At 42.4% G+C, this 19,076-nt stretch overlaps 1 protein-coding gene across 8 annotated transcripts in view; it reads left to right on the forward strand.

Annotated features, from left to right (window-relative positions):
- The window catches only part of SUSD1 (sushi domain containing 1), a 226,011-nt gene that overhangs the window by 18,478 nt on the left and 188,457 nt on the right, over window positions 1-19,076 (forward strand). For all 8 annotated transcript variants that reach the window (XM_087869474.1, XM_087869475.1, XM_087869476.1 and 5 more), the window contains 2 exons: window positions 6,619-6,771; window positions 7,442-7,621. In XM_087869474.1, the coding sequence (XP_087725600.1) occupies window positions 6,619-6,771; window positions 7,442-7,621 (333 nt within the window). The remainder of the gene's footprint in view (window positions 1-6,618; window positions 6,772-7,441; window positions 7,622-19,076) is intronic.

The raw sequence follows: 19,076 nt of genomic DNA on the forward strand, positions 1-19,076 counted from the left end.
AATGCCTTGCCCATCATCAGTTTCTGGAACCTTCTGCTCGGAGCCTGTATCCCATAGGTCTCTCTGTGGGAAAGTAAACACCGTCATTCCTAGATGTAAATCCCTACCCCTGCCAAGACCAGTCTGTTGGTTTCTCTCCCAGGTTGGGAGCCTGTTTTCCATGGGAGCCTTTGCTCACAAGCTTCTCAGCTGTCCAGTTGTTTCAGGTCCTGGAGCAGCCGGCTCTGGGCTCAGACACAAATGTGTGGTCCCGCTGGGCTTCTGCTGGCCCTGTGTGGGGTATTGCTCAATCGACTTGCAGCTGTCCCGAGGTTTCTCTCAGTGCTCTCTCCAAATGCGATTTTGCTCCCCAAATCCTAATCCTTTGTTTTAGCTGGGTTTTATTCCAAAAGTGGCATGTTTTACTACTCTGAATGAAGGAAGACACAAGGAAAGATAAACCTAAGGAAGAGCGTACTAGGGAGTTCTTGCTACACTCAGCAGTGCGCTGCTCATACCAGGGGCTTCTTGACTGTTTTCCCTACGGAATACCCTGGACTCCTGCGTAGTTAGGCCTCTAATGGCGGTGGGTGATGGCTTCAGACCCCCGCTACTGCTCCAGCTCCTAGGAAGGAAAGAGAAGCCAAAGATTCTGAATCAGAAGATGGTTAAACTAAAGCACCCTTCCCTTAAATGCCAGAGGCCTTGACTGAGGCACCGTTGCTTCTCTTTGGGAGTGAAGGGACATGCCTGAGCTCCCCCCACAGGTGAACAGCTCCCACACTTGACTCTTGCCTCTTGCTTCCTCAGGCCCCAGGATATGGGTATCCCAGGTTCCTTCCCAAGGCCTTGTGGAGTGTAGTAAAATATGTACCCATGGTTCTCTTTTGCTCCACTAATTTAAAGTTTTGGGAGGAGTAATTGGGCAGGAGCTTTGAAGCATTTATAAAGTAGGCAAACTACCAATACTGGAAAGATTGTGAAGGAAATCGGTAGCCCTTTGAGTTCAGGCTCTGCGCTCATGACCAGTGCCTCTCTGAGCATGACCTTGGAAATGGTTCTCCATTCATTCAGCTATTGCTTTAATAAAAGTTATGTGTCCAGGATGGAGCTGTTACCCTAGGCTAGAGCTCAGGGATAGAGTAAAAGCGAATGGGTCATTTAGTCCTGATTGTGATGATCCGTGATTGTTCTTCCTGAAACAAGACAGAAGAATAAGCCAATATGTGTTTCCCCATAAGGAGTAGAGTTTTGTTTTTTCCATTTATGAAAAAAAACCACATACTCATGTAGAGTGGTTAAGCAGTTATGCAAAAGCATAAAGGAGAAAGAAAAAAAAATCACCTAATATTAACTCAGAGGCAACAGTTCTTAGTATTTTGGTGAAGCTTTTTTTTTTTTTAAGAGGATGGGGGGAGGGTAGAGAGAGAGGGAGGGAGAGATTCCCAAGCAGCCTCCACACCCAGCCAGAGCCCGATGTGGGGCTTGATCTCACAACCCTGAGATCATGACCTGCGCTGAGATCAACACTTAACCGACTGAGCCACCTAAGCACCCGGTTCATCTCTTTTAAGATGCCTCTGTGTATCTGCACTGCAGTCATGCTTTTATTTATTTATTTATATTTATTGGCATTTAAAGATTTTATTTATTTTAGATAGAGAGAGGGAGCAAAGGGGCAGAGGGGGAGGGAAAAGGACAAGCAGACTCCACGCTGAACATGGAGCCTGACGTGGGGCTCGATCCTACGACTCTGAGATCACGACCTGAGCCAAGACCAAGAGTCAGACCTTCAACCAGCTGAGCCTCCCAGGTGCCCCTGCAATCATAATTTTAGATTAATAACATGTATACATATGTTGTTCCACAATATGGTACTTATTTCTCTAGCACATGATACTGTTTTCTCCATATGTAACTCCATGAAGAGAAGACAGAATTTATTTTAGTCACAACACATGATCTTTCCATTTCCATAAAAATAAATATAGGGGGCACCTGGCTGGCTCAGTCGGTAGGACATGTGACTCTTTTTTTTTTTTTTTATTAATAATGATTTTTTATTATATTATGTTAGTCACCATACAGTACATCCCCGGTTTTCGATGTAAGGCTCGATGATTCATTAGTTGTGTATAACACCCAGTGCACCATGCAATATGTGCCCTCCTTACTACCCATCACCGGTCTATCCCATTCCCCCACCCCCCTCCCCTCTGTAGCCCTCAGTTTGTTTCTCATAGTCCATAGTCTCTCATGTTTCATTCCCCCTTCTGATTACCCCCCCTTTCATTATCCCTTTCTTCCCCTACTGATCATTCTAGTTCTTATGTTCCATAGATGAGAGAAATCATATGATAGTTGTCTTTCTCTGCTTGACTTATTTCACTAAGCATTATCTCCTCCAGTGCCGTCCATGTTGTAGCAAATGTTGAGAACTCATTCTTTCTGATTGCTGAGTAATATTCCATTGTATATATGGACCACAACTTCTTAATCCAGTCATCTGTTGCAGGGCATCTCGGCTCCTTCCACGATTTAGCTATTGTGGACATTGCTGCTATGAACATTGGGGTGCATATGGCCAGGACATGTGACTCTTGATCTCAGGGTTGTGAGTTCGAGTCTCATGTTGGGTGTAGAAATTACTTAAAAATAAAATCTTAAAGGGGCACCTGGGTGGCTCAGTTGTCAGTTAAGTGTCCAACTCTTGGTTTTGGCTCAGGTCATGATCTCCTGGGTTGTGAGTTCGAACCCTGGGTTGGGCTCCATGCTCAGTGGGGAGTCTGCTTGAAGATTCTCTCCCTCTGCCCCTCCCCCCACATACTCTCTCTCAAATAAATAAGTAAATAAATATTTTTAAAAAAAGATCAGTACTTTTAAAATATAAGTCATAAAACTTTAAAGTTAATATAGAAATAGACATATAATACCTTATATGTTAACTATGCAGAATTTATTACATTTCTGTATTGTGTTACTTAACTGATTACGTTTTTCCCTCTCATGGTTGTTCTCCTGTTTTTTTGTTTTGTTTTGTATTTTTGTGGGTGTTTTTGTTTTGTTTCTTTGGCTATCATAAGAAATGCTATAATGAACATCCTTGTACCTACATCCTTACAGATAATTATTCCTTGTTATAAATTCTGGAAAATAATTTCTGTGTCAGAGGTATACCTACACATTGTTACTTTTTGGTGCATCATGCCGGACTGTCTTCCAAAAAGTTCACACCAGTATTCCCTCTCACTAATCATTTCACGAAGGTCTTCATTTCTTCACGTCTTTGCCAACACCAGACATCAGCGATGAATGATGTGGATTTACCATCTTGATTGTAAACGGGTGTGTGTGTCCCTCCAAATGCGGCTTCTTACGACGCAGGCTTCTTAGCCGAACTTGGCATTTGAGGAGGCAAGACGGCAGGAAAAAGCCGTAACGTTACTTTCTAAGATGTGAGGAAGTAATTTTGGTCTCACCTGCACGGAGTCGGAAAGAACTGGTAATTAGTTGGCTTCAGGGAGAAGAACAGGCTGTGAGCGCATTTTCGTGAATGTGTCACTGCACTTTTGTCACTGAGTCATTTCTGAGTCTTCAGATTGTAAAGGCTTCTCCAGGCAAGAGCTTGTGTGTCTTGGGGCGTTCGGACACCTGCCTCTCTGGCACGCCCGCCACAGCTACGCCCTTGCCTCTTTGACACTCCTGTTCTCGCTAAGGGTTCTCCAGATGGACTTTTGAATTCTGTCCAAAAGCATTCAGATCCAGGGCGACAAGCCATGGGGCCACTCCCCAGACCGCAGCCAAGAAACCCATGAGCGTGTGTGAGTGTGTGTGTGTGTGTGTGTGTGTGTGTGTGGGCATTGCTCATGGTCACACTGAGGGTTAGGTGCAGGCTCGGAAGGAGTGGCTTGTGCTCCAGGGAGAGCTGAGTCAGTAGAAAGGCAAGGCCCATTCATGTATTAGCCAACATGGATTGAGGACCTAATTAGCTTCATTTTACAAAAGTGGTTTAGAAAGGTTAAGGAACAGACTTGAGTACATCTAATATGTAGCAGAATCAGTTCTCAAACCTGGGTCTGTTTGACTTTCAAACCCAGGCTATTAGATGAAAGGAGTAAATATAGAACACCAGGGCCCTGGGACCAGGTCAGCGTGTCCTGCTCGGTTTTGCTACTTTCTGGCAAGGAATTGTTCTGGCTGTGGATAAGGTTAAATCGTCCGGTATATACAATGGGGCAAGGGGAAATTTCCCCCTTGATTAGTTAGGTATGTTCCTAAGTTTGCTCAGTTGCTCGGAACGTTTTCCCTTCCCAAGCAGACACGTTACCACCTTGGAGGCCCCATGGAATCCACCACATGGAGAAGTTATTCTAATGAGCTTAACATGTTTACCCAGCCAAGATTCTAGAACAGGCTAGAAAAGGAACAGTTTGTGAACATTAAGAGGTAGCAGGGCATTAAAAGTCAGAATCATGTCACTGATCTCAGGGAGAGATGGAAGCAAGACATAGGGAGCCCGATGTGGGGCTTGGCAGACTAGGGCATTAAAAGTCAGAATCATGTCACTCATCTTAGGGAGAGATGGAAGCAAGACATAGGGAGCCCGATGTGGGGCATGGTTCTAGACTTCATTAAGGTGATGGATATCTTTGACAATGTCTGTGGACAAGACGGAATTATTGATTGGGTGATGGTACAATGCGGTTGTAATGGGAGACACAGCGTGGCTGGTGGTTAAGGGTGTGGTCCCAGAGCCGCATACCTGGTTTCCAACTCTGGCTTTCCCACCACTTAACCTGCATGATTTCAGTACAGTTACGGACCCACTCTGCTTCACGTACTTCCTCTGTAAAATGGGGATAATAATAGCATCTACCTCATGGGGTTATTGTGCGGAATAAGATGAAAATAATTAGTAATAAATAATGAAGTGTTTAGAACAGTGGCTGGCATGTGCCAGTTGACATGTAGGAGTCATTGGGATTAGCACTCAATTTAACAATCATTGTTATTAGGTTGTTGAATGACTGGACACAAAGCAAGCTGATTAATGACTGTAGTGACTCATACAGAGCTGATCAGTATCTAGAAACTTCAAGTCTTTTCCCTGCCATCGCTACCTAACCACATTTTTGCCCTGCAGTACTGGTACTGCCTGTTTTTAGCAGTCTACTGAAAAATCCATTTATTCCCACTCACTGTCTTTTCAAGAGCCTGGGGTAGATGGGCAGGCTGGAAGACGATTACTGTGTCAAAGGTATATGTACACATCCCACTTGGAATACAGATCTCGATAAGCTAAAACGATGGATCCAATTCTAGGAACACATGTTGGATCCTGCAGTGTTGAAATCATCTCTAAAGTTTGTGCTGGATTGAGATTGATTTTATTTCATATTATTTATATTTTAAGAATTCTTTGTTAACTTTCCCAATTACCCAAAACTCCATGATTTTATTATCAACATGCTTTTTTTTTAAAGATTTTATTTATTTATTCAAGAGAGAGAGGGAGAGAACAAAGGGAGAGTGAGAGGGAGAAGCAGACTCCCCGCTGAGCAGGGAGCCTGATGTGGGGATCGATCCCAGGACCCTGGGGTCATGACCTGAGCTGAAGGCAGTTGCTTAACTGACTGAGTCACCCAGGCACAGTATTATCAACACTTGTTTAACTGAGTTTTTATTGGTTTCATTTCTTACCTCTTTGTTGTGTGTTTTTTTTTTTTTAATTATGTTTCCCCCTTCTTGACATTATTTATTCTGATGTTTTTCACTGGCTTGAATATTTTTCAAAATCTTTCTCAGAAAAGAAATGTCAGGGGTTACCTGGGTGGCTCAGTCAGTTGAGCTTCCAGCCCTTGATCTTGGCTCAGGTCTTGATCTCATGGTTCTCAGTTTGAGCCCCACATTGGGCTCCGCTCTGGGTGTGGATCCTGCTTAAAAAAAAAAAAGATTAGGGGCACCTGGGTGGCACAGCAGTCAGGTGTCTGCCTTCGGCTCAGGGCGTGATCCTGGCGTTATGGGATCGAGCCCCACGTCAGGCTCCTCCGCTATGAGCCTGCTTCTTCCTCTCCCACTCCCTTTGAGCCCCGAAGGTAGATGCTTAACGACTGAGCCACCCAGGTGCCCCATAGAGAGAGAAAATCTTAAGCAGGCTTCACACCCAGCAAGGAGCCTGATGCAGGGCTTGATCTCATGACCCTCAGAACATGACCTGAGCTGAAACCAAGAGTTGGATGCTTAACAGACTAAGCCACCCAGGTGCCCCATCCTTCAGGTATTTTAGTATGAGGTAGAGGCCATCCTTATTTTGTAGTGAGTGAATTTTTTTCAGCATCCTTTTTTTTGGGGGGCCCATTTTGTTGGGTGTCAGAGATTTGGTGATGGTCGTTGGTTTTTGTAAATTTCCCAAACACATTGACAAGGATTTATTGAACACCTTTTAGTACCGGTGGTGTAAAGGGTATATGAAAAGAATCTTTGACAAATGAAATAAGATTCATGGTGCCATTGCAAGCAAATGCGTCCGGTTCTGTAAGGATAGATTGAGAATGTGAGAAATGGCTGTTCCAACGCCCCCCTGCCCTTGTGTTTCCCTTTTTCTGTTTTTTCTCTCCCTTCTTATACCTGGGTCTCAAGACATAGATGAGTGTGAGGTTTCCGGCCTGTGCAGGCAAGGAGGACGGTGTGTGAACACTTACGGAAGTTTCGAATGCTACTGTATGGATGGATACTTGCCAAAGAATGGGCCTGAGCCTTTCCACCCAGCCAGAGATGCCACGTCATGCACAGGTGGGTTTCTGCCAAAGAAGGGAGCTTTCTGAAAGTGGGATTCTGCTCTCAGATGACTTTCTCCTGCTCTGAGCCTGTGTCTGTGGGGCCCGTGTTGGGGATATGAGTGCAGATTATCTATTCCTTTGTGCGTCTGTGTAGCCTGTGAAATAAAGTCAATATTACAAGGTGGAAGGGGCTGGCTATCTTATATTTTTTTTAAAAAGCTACAATTAGTACACTTCTGGGGTTTTTAGCAGTTAATGGATATTCTCCTATTACACGTGATTTTAGATAGTAAACATAGCTGCCTTGGTAAGAGCCAGTAACAGAAAAGTGACTCAAAATGACAAAGCCATATATATCTGAAGGTATTTTGCAATTCAAATTTTTTGCTTCACTGGGCGAGGCTTCTCTTTAACTAGAGTGAATTAGTGAAGGTTGACTGCCAAATCCCATCAGCTTCGTGCATGTGTAGATGCTATTACCTACGGAAGGCCAAAAGATTGAATAGAGACAGTCATTGGAAACATGCCCAGAAGTCAAAATGGAAATGAATCAGTCTATGTAAAATATCGCTCAGGTGTGTGTGTGGAGGGAAAGGGAATGATGGGGTAGAGGGGGAGAGAGATGATGAGTTTTGAAAATTCATATTCACATAGTAATGAATTTGACGTTAATTTATTTTCAGAAATAGACTGTGGCACCCCTCCTGAGGTCCCAGATGGCTTTATCGTCGGAAATTATACTTCTAGGCTTGGCAGCCAGGTTCGTTATGCTTGCAAAGAAGGATTTTTCAGTGGCCCAGAAGATGCAGTTTCAAGCTGCACAGCCTTGGGCACATGGGAGACCCCAAACTTAAATTGCCAAGGTGAGTTTTCAAAAGGTTCAGGTTCCCAGCTTCTATCATTTTGAGATTGTTTTCATATTTCTCTCTAAATTTCTCTTTAAGGCAGTGAATGAATTAAATAGATCCGCTAAGTTCCTGTTGTCTCTAATAGGCATGCAGTTGATTCTCTGGGTATTTCCGGGAATAGTTATCATCTGCAAATTGTAATTCCATCTTTTATAAAACATACGTTTTATACATTTATAAAACATACGTTTCTCTTGATTGACCCACTTGGTTAGTATTTTCAGAACAAAAATTTAAATAGTAGTGTTGACTTTGAGTATTCTTTTCTTATTCATGACTTTCATGGCAGTGGTTTTAGTTTTTCATTATTCCTTTGTGGTCTTGGCTCTTTGATGTTATGAATATCTACTTATATTCTTATGCACACTAATCTAGTGCTATGTGCCAAGTGCTGTTCTAAGCACTTTGTATATATCGACTCATTCAGTCCTTACAGTATACCTATGAATGTGTATTATTATTATCCCATTTTACAGATGAGAAAAGTGAGGCATGGAAAAATGAAGTAATCTGTTCAAGGTTATACAGCTAGTGATAGAGATGAACTTGAACCCAGGAATTCTGGTTTCAGAGGTTGTATTCTTTTTTTTTTTTTAAGATTTTATTTATTTATTTATTTATTTATTTATTTATTTATTTATTTAAGAGAGTGAAAGAGAAAGCTCATGTGCCCGTGTTAGGGGGAGGGGCAGAAGGAAAGGGAGAGAGAATCTCAAGCAGACTCCATGCTGAGCTCAGAGCCAGACGTGGGGCTTGATCCCATGACCCTGAGATCATGACCTGAGCCAAAATCAAGAGTGCAACGCTCAACTGACTGAGCCACCCAGGTGCCCCTGGCATGTCATAATCTTAAGGAAGACTCTATCTGTTCTCACTTTACTAGGGCTTAATAAAATCAGAAATGAGTTACTTTTATCACGTCATTTAGACATGTGTTAAAGTGATCATGTATGTTTCTGCTTTAAACAAGTCATATGGTAAGGCTATATTTTTAGATTTCCTGATAACGATCTTACATATTAAATCTGGAATGGAGTCTCCTGGGTCTTTGGTTTTTTATTCTTTTTATCTGGATTTTATTTGCTAAATTTTATTTAGAAATTTTACATTGATATTCAGAAGTGAGGTTGGTTTATTTTGTTTTTTTTATGCCACCTTAGTTGGGTTTGGTGTCAGTATTATTCTAAATTTTAAAAAAAGAATGCAAAATAATTTCTTTCTTCTTTCTCTGGACTACTATAAATAGAATTTTTAAAGACTTGGGAGATTTCACTTGCAAATTATCTGGATGTGGCTTTTTTGGAGAGGTAGTCCTTCGGCTATTTTAAAAAGCCCTACACTTAGTGGTCTAAGTTTCCTATCCTTTTTGGTGTCCATTTGATAATTTATATATTCCTAGAAAATCATCTATTTTATCCGGATTTTCAAACTTATTTGTGGAGAGAAGTAGAAAGCACTCATATTTATAATTTTCTGTAGTTATAGTTGTTTATAAGTGAAACATGGGAAACAGTCCCAAATGTCTAGCAATAGGAGATTGGTTAAATCATGGCATATACATGAAATGGAATATTATGTAGCCAATAAAAATTACATTGGAAAATAATATTTATCGACATAGGTTAGCCTTAACAGTATATTACTGAGTTATCAACTATATGAATAACATGACATTAATTTGGAAAAGCTCATATGCATATATATGCTTATAAAAGTTTAGAAGGTGATATATCAAAATATTAACAGTGGTAACTTCCACTGGGGGGGATCCTGGATGATTTTCATATTTGATATTCTTTCTGTATTGAAAGAATTTTAAACACATTAGACAAAGTAACAAAGCTGTTTCCATTTTGGAAAAAAGGAAAGAGTTTTCATTGAATTTACCGCATAGCTAGGAAATCTCAGTGATGCGCTTGGCTAAGTTAATTCTTGTGCTGTTCTGATTTGCGATTCAGGCTCTAAACACATTTTAATAGTTAATTATCATCCTGGGGGTTAAGAAATTCTAAAAGTACATTTTAGTTCTCACATTATCTTTCAGCAGATCAATTAAAATGCAGAACTTGGATTAAAATGTGCCATAATGCATATCAAAGATCTCCCTAAGGATTTATGTAGGAAAACCCAAATAAAAGAGTTTGTGTGACTTTGAGAACTAGTAGTCATCTGGATTATTGGACTGAGAATGGAGAAATTTAATTTAGAGGAGAGTACTTGTTACATCCCCCAAAGAACTGTTATTTGGAAGATCTTCACTTCTTTTTTCCCCTCCTCTAATAACCTCTCCGTCTGCCCGCTGACTCCCTCCTCCTCCCCCGCGTCACCACATGGCCGCCAGCTTCTCAAGGCTGCGTCTGCTCCTCTGCGCTCACCCCTTCTTATTTATCCTCCATCATGCCTGGGGCTCCAGAAGCTGGGCCGCGTGCCAGCCGGCACTGTATTTTCAGCTCAGAGGTATAAAGCCACAGGAATTGGGAATTCCACTAACAACACTAGCAAACTGTGAGCTTGGATGTTGCCGAGGAACAGGTACCCGGAAAGGGAGCAGCTGTGTGTTACAGACCCGGCTTGTGTGTCAATTTCACCGACCTTCCTGGTCACAGAAGGTGCAGTTGATGGATCCTGTTGTTTGCCTCCTCCCGAGTACCGTGTCCCTGGAGGCTGTGCCGCCATGGCCAGGACCCCGAGACATGGGTCTCTGTCCGAGCGGGCTTCAGAGGCCAGCGCTGGAAGCGAGGAGGAAAGCTTCTAATGCCAGGGGCTTCTGTGGCTCCCTCTTCTGACTTAGGTAGGGATTTATGGAAACATCAGCCCCCCATGTCCGTCAACTCTCTGGAAAAGACAGCGTCAATCTCTAGTTTGTGCCTCCTATTATTTTACTATGACTTTTTTAATTTTCAGAAAAGATGCAAGTTGTACGTGGCAGTCTAAAGAAATTAAATTTTTTAAAATTCAGCCAAGCCAGAAGTAAAGTGAAGGAATCACTTCAGCTGTGTTGTCATCAACAATAAATCCAGAGTCCAGGTCTGATGCTAGATATACTGTAGCCCTCGTGACTAAGAACATCTGGGGTCTGGGAGAAGAGAAAACACAGGTACATCATGAACTATGATGTAAGGGTGAACCCCTACATATTATGTGAGAAGAATGGATAAACACAGAGTTCTGATGGGAACTAGGGTAGTGCCAGGGAAAAGGTGACACGTGTGCTCTTCCCTTTGTGTAGTTTGCTAGCTGTGTAAGAGTATGGTTAGCACTGGTTTGTAGTATAGGTAGACCAGCTGAAGGGTTCTGGGAATAAACATCTGTCTTCCAAGATAAAATCCAAACTCCTAACTTTGGCCTCTGAAGCCAACAAGGTTTTGGGCCTTTTTGGCTTCTCTACAGGTTACATCTGCCATCATTGTCTCCCAACTAACATGTCAGGCTTTTATCGACCTCAGGGCCTTTGCACATGCTTCTCTCATTACTTAGGATACTTGGCAACCAGCTTTAATTTTTTTTTTTATTGTGGTAAAATACATGTGATATAAAACTTACCATTTTCACCATTTGTAAGTATACAGTTCAGTGGCATTAAGTACATTCACAGTGTTGCCCAGCCATCACTGTTGTCTGTCTCCAGAATGTTTTCATCATCCTAAACAGAAAGTCTGTACCCATTAAACAATAACTCCTCACTCCTGCGTCCCCCACTGCCTGGTAAGCTCTGTTCTACTTTCTGTTGCTGTAAATTTGTGTTCTAGTTACCTGGTTACCTGTGTTCTAGTGGACCTGTACGATATTTGTCTTTTTAAGTCTGGCTTATTTCGCTTAGCATAATGTCTTTAAGGCTTATCCATGTTGTAGTAGGTGTCAGAACGTCATTCTTTTTTAAGGTTGAGTGATAGTCCATTCTGTGTATACACCACATTTTGCTTGTTCACTCATTTGTTGATGGAGTCTCCCTGTTTTTGGCATAACAAGCGCCTTCTCATCATTCAGGTTTCAGCTTCAGTGTCACCTCTGACATTGTTCTCTTTCTTAGCACGCGGTATGCAAGTACGTTGTTTATGACTATTTTTGTGGTTTATAGCACTCCTACTGGACCGTGAATCTAGGAGCCCCGCGACCATGGAGTCTTCCTCCGCATGATCTCTCCAGCACCTGACACAGTGCCCAGCATACCTGAAAGCATACCTAAGGCCCGTGGAAGCACCCTGAATCCCCTTCGAAAGGTGGCGCAGACCATGGCAGGCATTATGGAGTTGGCTCCCCAACTGCCGTCCCAGCTTATCATGTGGCTGAGCCTTGCCAAAACCCTGGCCTCCTCTTTTGTTTCAGTCCTCCAGCTTCCTGTCTTTTCCTGATTCCACATCTTCTTACTTTGTCTTCTATATCTGCACTCTTTCTTCTCACGTGGTGTGACATCTCTGTGCAAGCGAGGCCTTGGGCTGACTCCTGGTTTTTCCCGTATGCACACATGTGGCCTTCACAAGCTGGGGTGGCCCAGCACGTGGGCTGATTGCAGAGGCCGAGTTTCTGCTTCGAATTGGTTAATGAAGATGGGATGCAGTTTCTAAAGTCTACTAATAGCAGAGCCTGATTCTTTAGAGGTGGCCAGCACTTTAAGGTGGACAAGGTTTTCTTTTTTTTTTTTTTTTTAATAATGATTTTTTATTATATTATGTTAGTCACCATACAGTACATCCCCGGTTTTCGATGTAAGGCTCGATGATTCATTAGTTGTGTATAACACCCAGTGCACCATGCAATATGTGCCCTCCGTTCTACCCATCACCGGTCTATCCCATTCCCCCACCCCCCTCCCCTCTGTAGCCCTCAGTTTGTTTCTCATTGTCCATAGTCTCTCATGTTTCATTCCCCCTTCTGATTACCCCCCCTTTCTTTATCCCTTTCTTCCCCTACTGATCATTCTAGTTCTTATGTTCCATAGATGAGAGAAATCATATGATAGTTGTCTTTCTCTGCTTGTTTTATTTCACTTAGCATTATCTCCTCCAGTGCCGTCCATGTTGTAGCAAATGTTGAGAACTCATTCTTTCTGATTGCTGAGTAATATTCCATTGTATATATGGACCACAACTTCTTTTTTTTTTTTTTTTTTTAATTAATAATGATTTTTTATTATATTATGTTAGTCACCATACAGTACATCCCCGGTTTTCGATGTAAGGCTCGATGATTCATTAGTTGTGTATAACACCCAGTGCACCATGCAATATGTGCCCTCCTTACTACCCATCACCGGTCTATCCCATTCCCCCACCCCCCTCCCCTCTGTAGCCCTCAGTTTGTTTCTCATAGTCCATAGTCTTTCATGTTTCATTCCCCCTTCTGATTACCCCCCCTTCCTTTATCCCTTTCTTCCCCTACTGATCATTCTAGTTCTTATGTTCCATAGATGAGAGAAATCATATGATAGTTGTCTTTCTCTGCTTGACTTATTTCACTAAGCATTATCTCCTCCAGTGCCGTCCATGTTGTAGCAAATGTTGAGAACTCATTCTTTCTGATTGCTGAGTAATATTCCATTGTATATATGGACCACAACTTCTTAATCCAGTCATCTGTTGCAGGGCATCTCGGCTCCTTCCACGATTTAGCTATTGTGGACATTGCTGCTATGAACATTGGGGTGCATATGGCCCTTCTCTTCACTACGTCTGTATCTTTGGGGTAAACACCCAGTAGCGCAATGGCTGGATCATAGGGTAGCTCAATTTTTAACTTTTTAAGGGACCTCCACACGGTTTTCCAGAGTGGCTGTACCAACTTGCATTCCCACCAACAATGTAGGAGGGATCCCCTTTCTCCACATCCTCTCCAACAATTGTTGTTTCTTGCCTTGTCTATTTTTGCCATTCTAACTGGCGTAAGGTGGTATCTCAGTGTGGTTTTGATTTGAATTTCCTTGATGGCTAATGATTTTGAACATTTTTTCATGTGTCTGTTAGCCATTTGTATGTCTTCATTGGAAAAGTGTCTGTTCATATCTTCTGCCCATTTTTTGATTTGTTTATTTGTTTCTCGTGTATTGAGTTTGAGAAGTTCTTTGTAGATCTTGGATACCAGTCCTTTATCTGTAGTGTCATTTGCAAATATATTCTCCCATTCCGTGGGCTGCCTCTTAGTTTTTCTGACTGTTTCCTTGGATGTGCAGAAACTTTTAATCTTGATGAAGTCCCATAAATTCATTTTATCTTTTGTTTCTCTTGCCTTTGGGGATGTGTCATGAAAAAGGTTGCTTTGGCTGATGTCGTAGAGGTTGCTGCCTATGTTCTCCTCTAGAATTTTGATGGATTCCTGTCTCACATCGAGGTCTTTCATCCATTTGGAGTTTATTTTTGTGTATGGTGTGAGATAGTGGTCAAGTTTCATTCTTTTGCATGTAGCTGTCCAATTTTCCCAGCACCATTTATTGAAGAGACTGTCTTTTTCCCACCAGATGTTTTTTCCTGCTTTATCAAATATTAGTTGCCCAAAGAGCTGAGGGTCCATTTCTGGGCTCTCTATTCTGTTCCATTGGTCTATGTGTCTGTTTTTGTGCCAGTACCATGCTGTCTTTGTGATCACAGCTTTGTAGTACAGCTCGAAGTCCGGCATTGTGATACCCCCAGCTTTGTTTTTCCTTTTCAACAGTTCCTTGGAGATTCGGGGTCTTTTCTGGTTCCATACAAATTTAAGGACTATTTGTTCCAGTTCTTTGAAAAACGTTCTCGGTATTTTGATCGGGATAGCATTGAAAGTGTAGATTGCTCTGGGTAGCATGGACATTTTAACTATGTTAATTCTTCCGATCCATGAGCATGGAATATTGGACCACAACTTCTTAATCCAGTCATCTGTTGCAGGGCATCTCGGCTCCTTCCACGATTTAGCTATTGTGGACATTGCTGCTATGAACATTGGGGTGCATATGGCCCTTCTCTTCACTACGTCTGTATCTTTGGGGTAAACACCCAGTAGTGCAATGGCTGGATCATAGGGTAGCTCAATTTTTAACTTTTTAAGGGACCTCCACACTGTTTTCCAGAGTGGCTGTACCAACTTGCATTCCCACCAACAATGTAGGAGGGATCCCCTTTCCCCACATCCTCTCCAACAATTGTCGTTTCTTGCCTTGTCTATTTTTGCCATTCTAACTGGCGTAAGGTGGTATCTCAGTGTGGTTTTGATTTGAATTTCCTTGATGGCTAATGATTTTGAACATTTTTTCATGTGTCTGTTAGCCATTTGTATGTCTTCATTGGAAAAGTGTCTGTTCATATCTTCTGCCCATTTTTTGATTTGTTTATTTGTTTCTCGTGTATTGAGTTTGAGAAGTTCTTTGTAGATCTTGGATACCAGTCCTTTATCTGTAGTGTCATTTGCAAATATATTCTCCCATTCCGTGGGCTGCCTCTTAGTTTTTCTGACTGTTTCCTTGGATGTGCAGAAACTTTTAATCTTGATGAAGTCCCATAAATTCATTTTATCTTTTGTTTCTCTTGCCTTTGGGGATGTGTCATGAAAAAGGTTGCTTTGGCCGATGTAGAGGTTGCTGCCTATGTTCTCCTCTAGAATTTTGATGGATTCCTGTCTCACATCGAGGTCTTTCATCCATTTGGAGTTTATTTTTGTGTATGGTGTGAGATAGTGGTCAAGTTTCATTCTTTTGCATGTAGCTGAAAGGTGGACAAGGTTTTCTGTAAACATTGTCTCATCTGATCTTTAGAAATGCCTTCTGTGGTGCTTAATAGGTTAGTTCTCATTTCACATATATTTTTTTTATTTTTTATTTTTTTAAAAAGATTTTATTTATTTATTTGACACAGAGAGAGAGAGACAGTGAGAGAGAGGGAACACAAGCAGGGGGAGTGGGAGAGGAAGAAGCAGGCTCCCAGCGGAGCAGGGAGCCCGATGTGGGGCTCGATCCCAGGACCCTGGGATCACGCCCTGAGCCAAAGGCAGACGCTTAATGACTGAGCCACCCAGGTGCCCCCACATATATTCTATTTACAACGAATCATGGGCATTATTTCCCATTAAGAACCAGAGAGAGGAAGTGACTTACCTTGTGTCACTAATTTATGTATCAAGATGGGAACCCAAAGCACTTTCTAGAAGGCGCATTCCATGTAGAAGCAACCGTTGCGAGTGCTGGAGGTAGGAGGCGACGAGGAAAAGCTGGAGGGCCTGAGAATACACGGTGTGGTCTGGGACCCACCCTGAAGAATAGTGTTGTTATGGACTCAACTTTTCTTCTTTTGAGATTTTCGTAGTAGAGCTCCATCTCACCTCTGCCAAATTGAGAGTGTTGGACCTAAGTCGGGACACACATGAGGGCATTCCGGTGAGGGGTGGCACACAAGTTTTGTTGCACTGCTGTCTTGGAATTTTCCATCAGGCTGTGGAAAAGATTCACATCCAGACCCGGCGGGAAAGAGTGCTGTGATTGGCTGGGGGTGCCTGCCGTGGGTGAGGGTGGACGCAGTGGCAGCCCCCATATCTTGTGTTTATCTTTTGTGTTCCAGGCAGTCATTTGAAGCAGATTTTTGGGCACCTCACCACATACTGATTTTTTAAAACATGTAGGAATACCGCATTGACTTCCTGGCGGCATGCGACACATCTCCTGTGTTATCCTTCTGCCGAGTAAATGCCATTAAAATATGTCACTTACAAATGGTTGGAGTCATTGGAGTGTGCAGAATGAACCATGACGCTGGTTATAAGACTGCCACGGGGTAAGGAAGTGGGAGCCTTAGAATCAGAAAGACTTGCGTGAGTTTTGGCTGAACCACGTGGGAGTTCCGGAACCAGCCCTAAACTTCTCTCCACTGCAGTTTCCCTCTGTAGAAGGGCATATGCTTGTTTCCGTCCTGTAGGACTATTACGAAGATGTAATGAGATGATGATAGAAAGCACTTGGTGCTGCGCTCGAGGCAAAGTAACTGCCAGATACGTAGTCACCATCATAATAAGAGGGTCATGATTGAGCGGGGAGTGGCAGGTAGTGTTTTTAACAAAAATGTAAGATCTTTGTGAAACTTCCCACCGTAGAAGGGGAAGGTCTAAAATTCTCCAGCTTTCATGTTACCTAATTTATTAGTCTTCAAGTATTCTGCTTACAAGGAGAGCATTAAAATGAAGAGTTTTAATGTTATTTTTTTTGAAAAAAGAAAGATTCCTGTGCGGCTCAAAGCGTCAACCATTATCACCTCTACAAATGGAAGATCCTTATAAGAGATACACTGATAAATTCTTTTTTTCTTTCCAGTGCTCATGCTCTCACCCAGCCTGTCACCCCTGCAGTCTCTGAAGTCTTCAGATTCTAGCCGTTTCATACCAGACGCTATTTGTGGATAATAATTGCTGTTACGTAGAAATGGGAATTTTTTTCTTCTTCCAAGTGAGCTTTCTCTGTGAATAGGATCTGAAGGAAATGCATTGTTTGTCAAGGCTAAAGTTCATGGAAGACTTGAGAATACAAAATGCATCAAAAAGTTATTATTATTTTTTTCCCTACTGCCTTAAGGGCGAGTGGACTTTTTGGTACTAATGAGCTCATTAGCTTAGTTACCACAGTTAATAAGCTCTCCTTGAGAAGGTGCTTCGTGGCTGGCATAGTCCAACCCTCCCATTTTCCTTTGATGATCATAATAACTTTTTCTAAATGCAAGTTGCCACATACCAGAGATGCTAGATTCCAGCCCCCCACGTTGATGATATATGGAATTCAGTACTCAGGTGAGCCTGGAATGAGGCTCGAACTACATGTGGCCAAATTACGAGCATGGCATACAGTACGTGAAATTCTGTCGTAAGGTTACATTTGCAGCCCCATTCCTTAGGCCATATTTCTTTTTTTTTTTTTTAAAGATTTTATTTATTTATTTGACAGAGAGAGAGACAGCCAGCGAGAGAGGGAACACAAGCAGGGGGAGTGGGAGAGGAAGAAGCAGGCTCCCAGCGGAGGAGCCCGATGTGGGACTCGATCCTGGAACGCCAGGATCACGCCCTGAGCCGAAGGCAGCTGCCTAACAACTGCGCTACCCAGGCGCCCCTTTAGGCCATATTTCTTACGGGTACAAATCGCAAGGATTTATGTTGGTAGTAATATTAATAACTCACATGACTGCGGGGGATAGTCTAAAAATATGGGATGTAGGTGTAGCCCACGGAGAGCTCACCACTAAGGGGGGGAAAGGACATTTTTCCCAATGAAGCAAATGAAGACAATAGAGGTGTGAGGGCTGCATGATCTGACCCGGAACACGAGTGTAGTGGAGAGGCTGGTGTTAACCGGCTTAGACCATTTGGACCCTTACAACCGCCACATCCCACTGATTTCTAGGTGATCTGTGACTCTGCTTTGACTCTAAGGCACAAGAGAGACATTTCTGTTATTGTTGCGTAAATGAAAACCGACTTTAATACGATTTTCTTCAGTTTTCATACTTGTTTCTGCTCCTCTGCCAGAGCTTTCCAGCTCGTAGTTTATTTCTCTGGGAAGACTTTTCTTGAGTCAATATCAGCATGTGGAATAGGTCTATCATTCATTCCCCTGGCAGTTGGCAAAACGTCTGCCTCAATTTATGGGCATTATTGGTCTTTTTTTTTTTTTCTTTCTCAGCTTGGTATTTATTGCTCTCGAAAGCAATCTTAGATGAAGCCTTATATTACTGTGTTATTTCTGAAATCAATCACATTATTGTGCTGATGTTTCTAATGAGAAGAAGCTAATGGGGATGACATTGGTGACATAGCCAGTTGTCGAATAGATACCATAAATTGTCTATACCTTTCATCAAACAGATTTCCTTCTGGAATATTTTCTTGGGTTGAATATTAAAGCTAGTAGTGTGGATAAACATGTTTACCTTCAAGATATGAAATAGAGTTACAGTATGAATGTGGTCCTTGAAACTGGGACAGCACAGCCCCCCCCCCCCCCGCCCCAGGGAGACCTGTTTTGAAGTTGATTATTTGAATAAAATCACAGATAGTAGGACAGTAAGGAAAAATTCCCCGCCATGGGGCTACCTGGGTGGCTTATACTGTTAGGCATCTGACTCTTGGTTTCCGCTCAGGTCTTGCTCCCAGGGATGGGAGATCAAGCTCAGCGGGGAGTCTGCTTGGGGATTCTCTCCCTCTGCCCCTCCCCCAGCTTGTGCCCTCGAAGTCTCTCTCTCAAATAAGTCTTAAAAAAAAAATTTCCAACCATGTTTATAATTAGTTGACTGTATTGCTGATACATAGCCAAATGTTGTTCCTTCATAACATAATTAGCCAGAGAAATGTGTGCTTAAATGAACACCCCTAATGCATATCTAATTTGTGCTCCTTATTTTTTTCTTTCCTTTGGATATAAACTGTTTGTAAATGGCTTATTTCCTTGTGATAGTGAGAACTTTGGGCATTT

This window comes from Ursus americanus, chromosome 18 (genome assembly GCF_024610735.1).
Source record: "Ursus americanus isolate L20-20 chromosome 18, mUrsAme1.1.p, whole genome shotgun sequence".
Lineage (NCBI taxonomy): Eukaryota > Metazoa > Chordata > Mammalia > Carnivora > Ursidae > Ursus > Ursus americanus.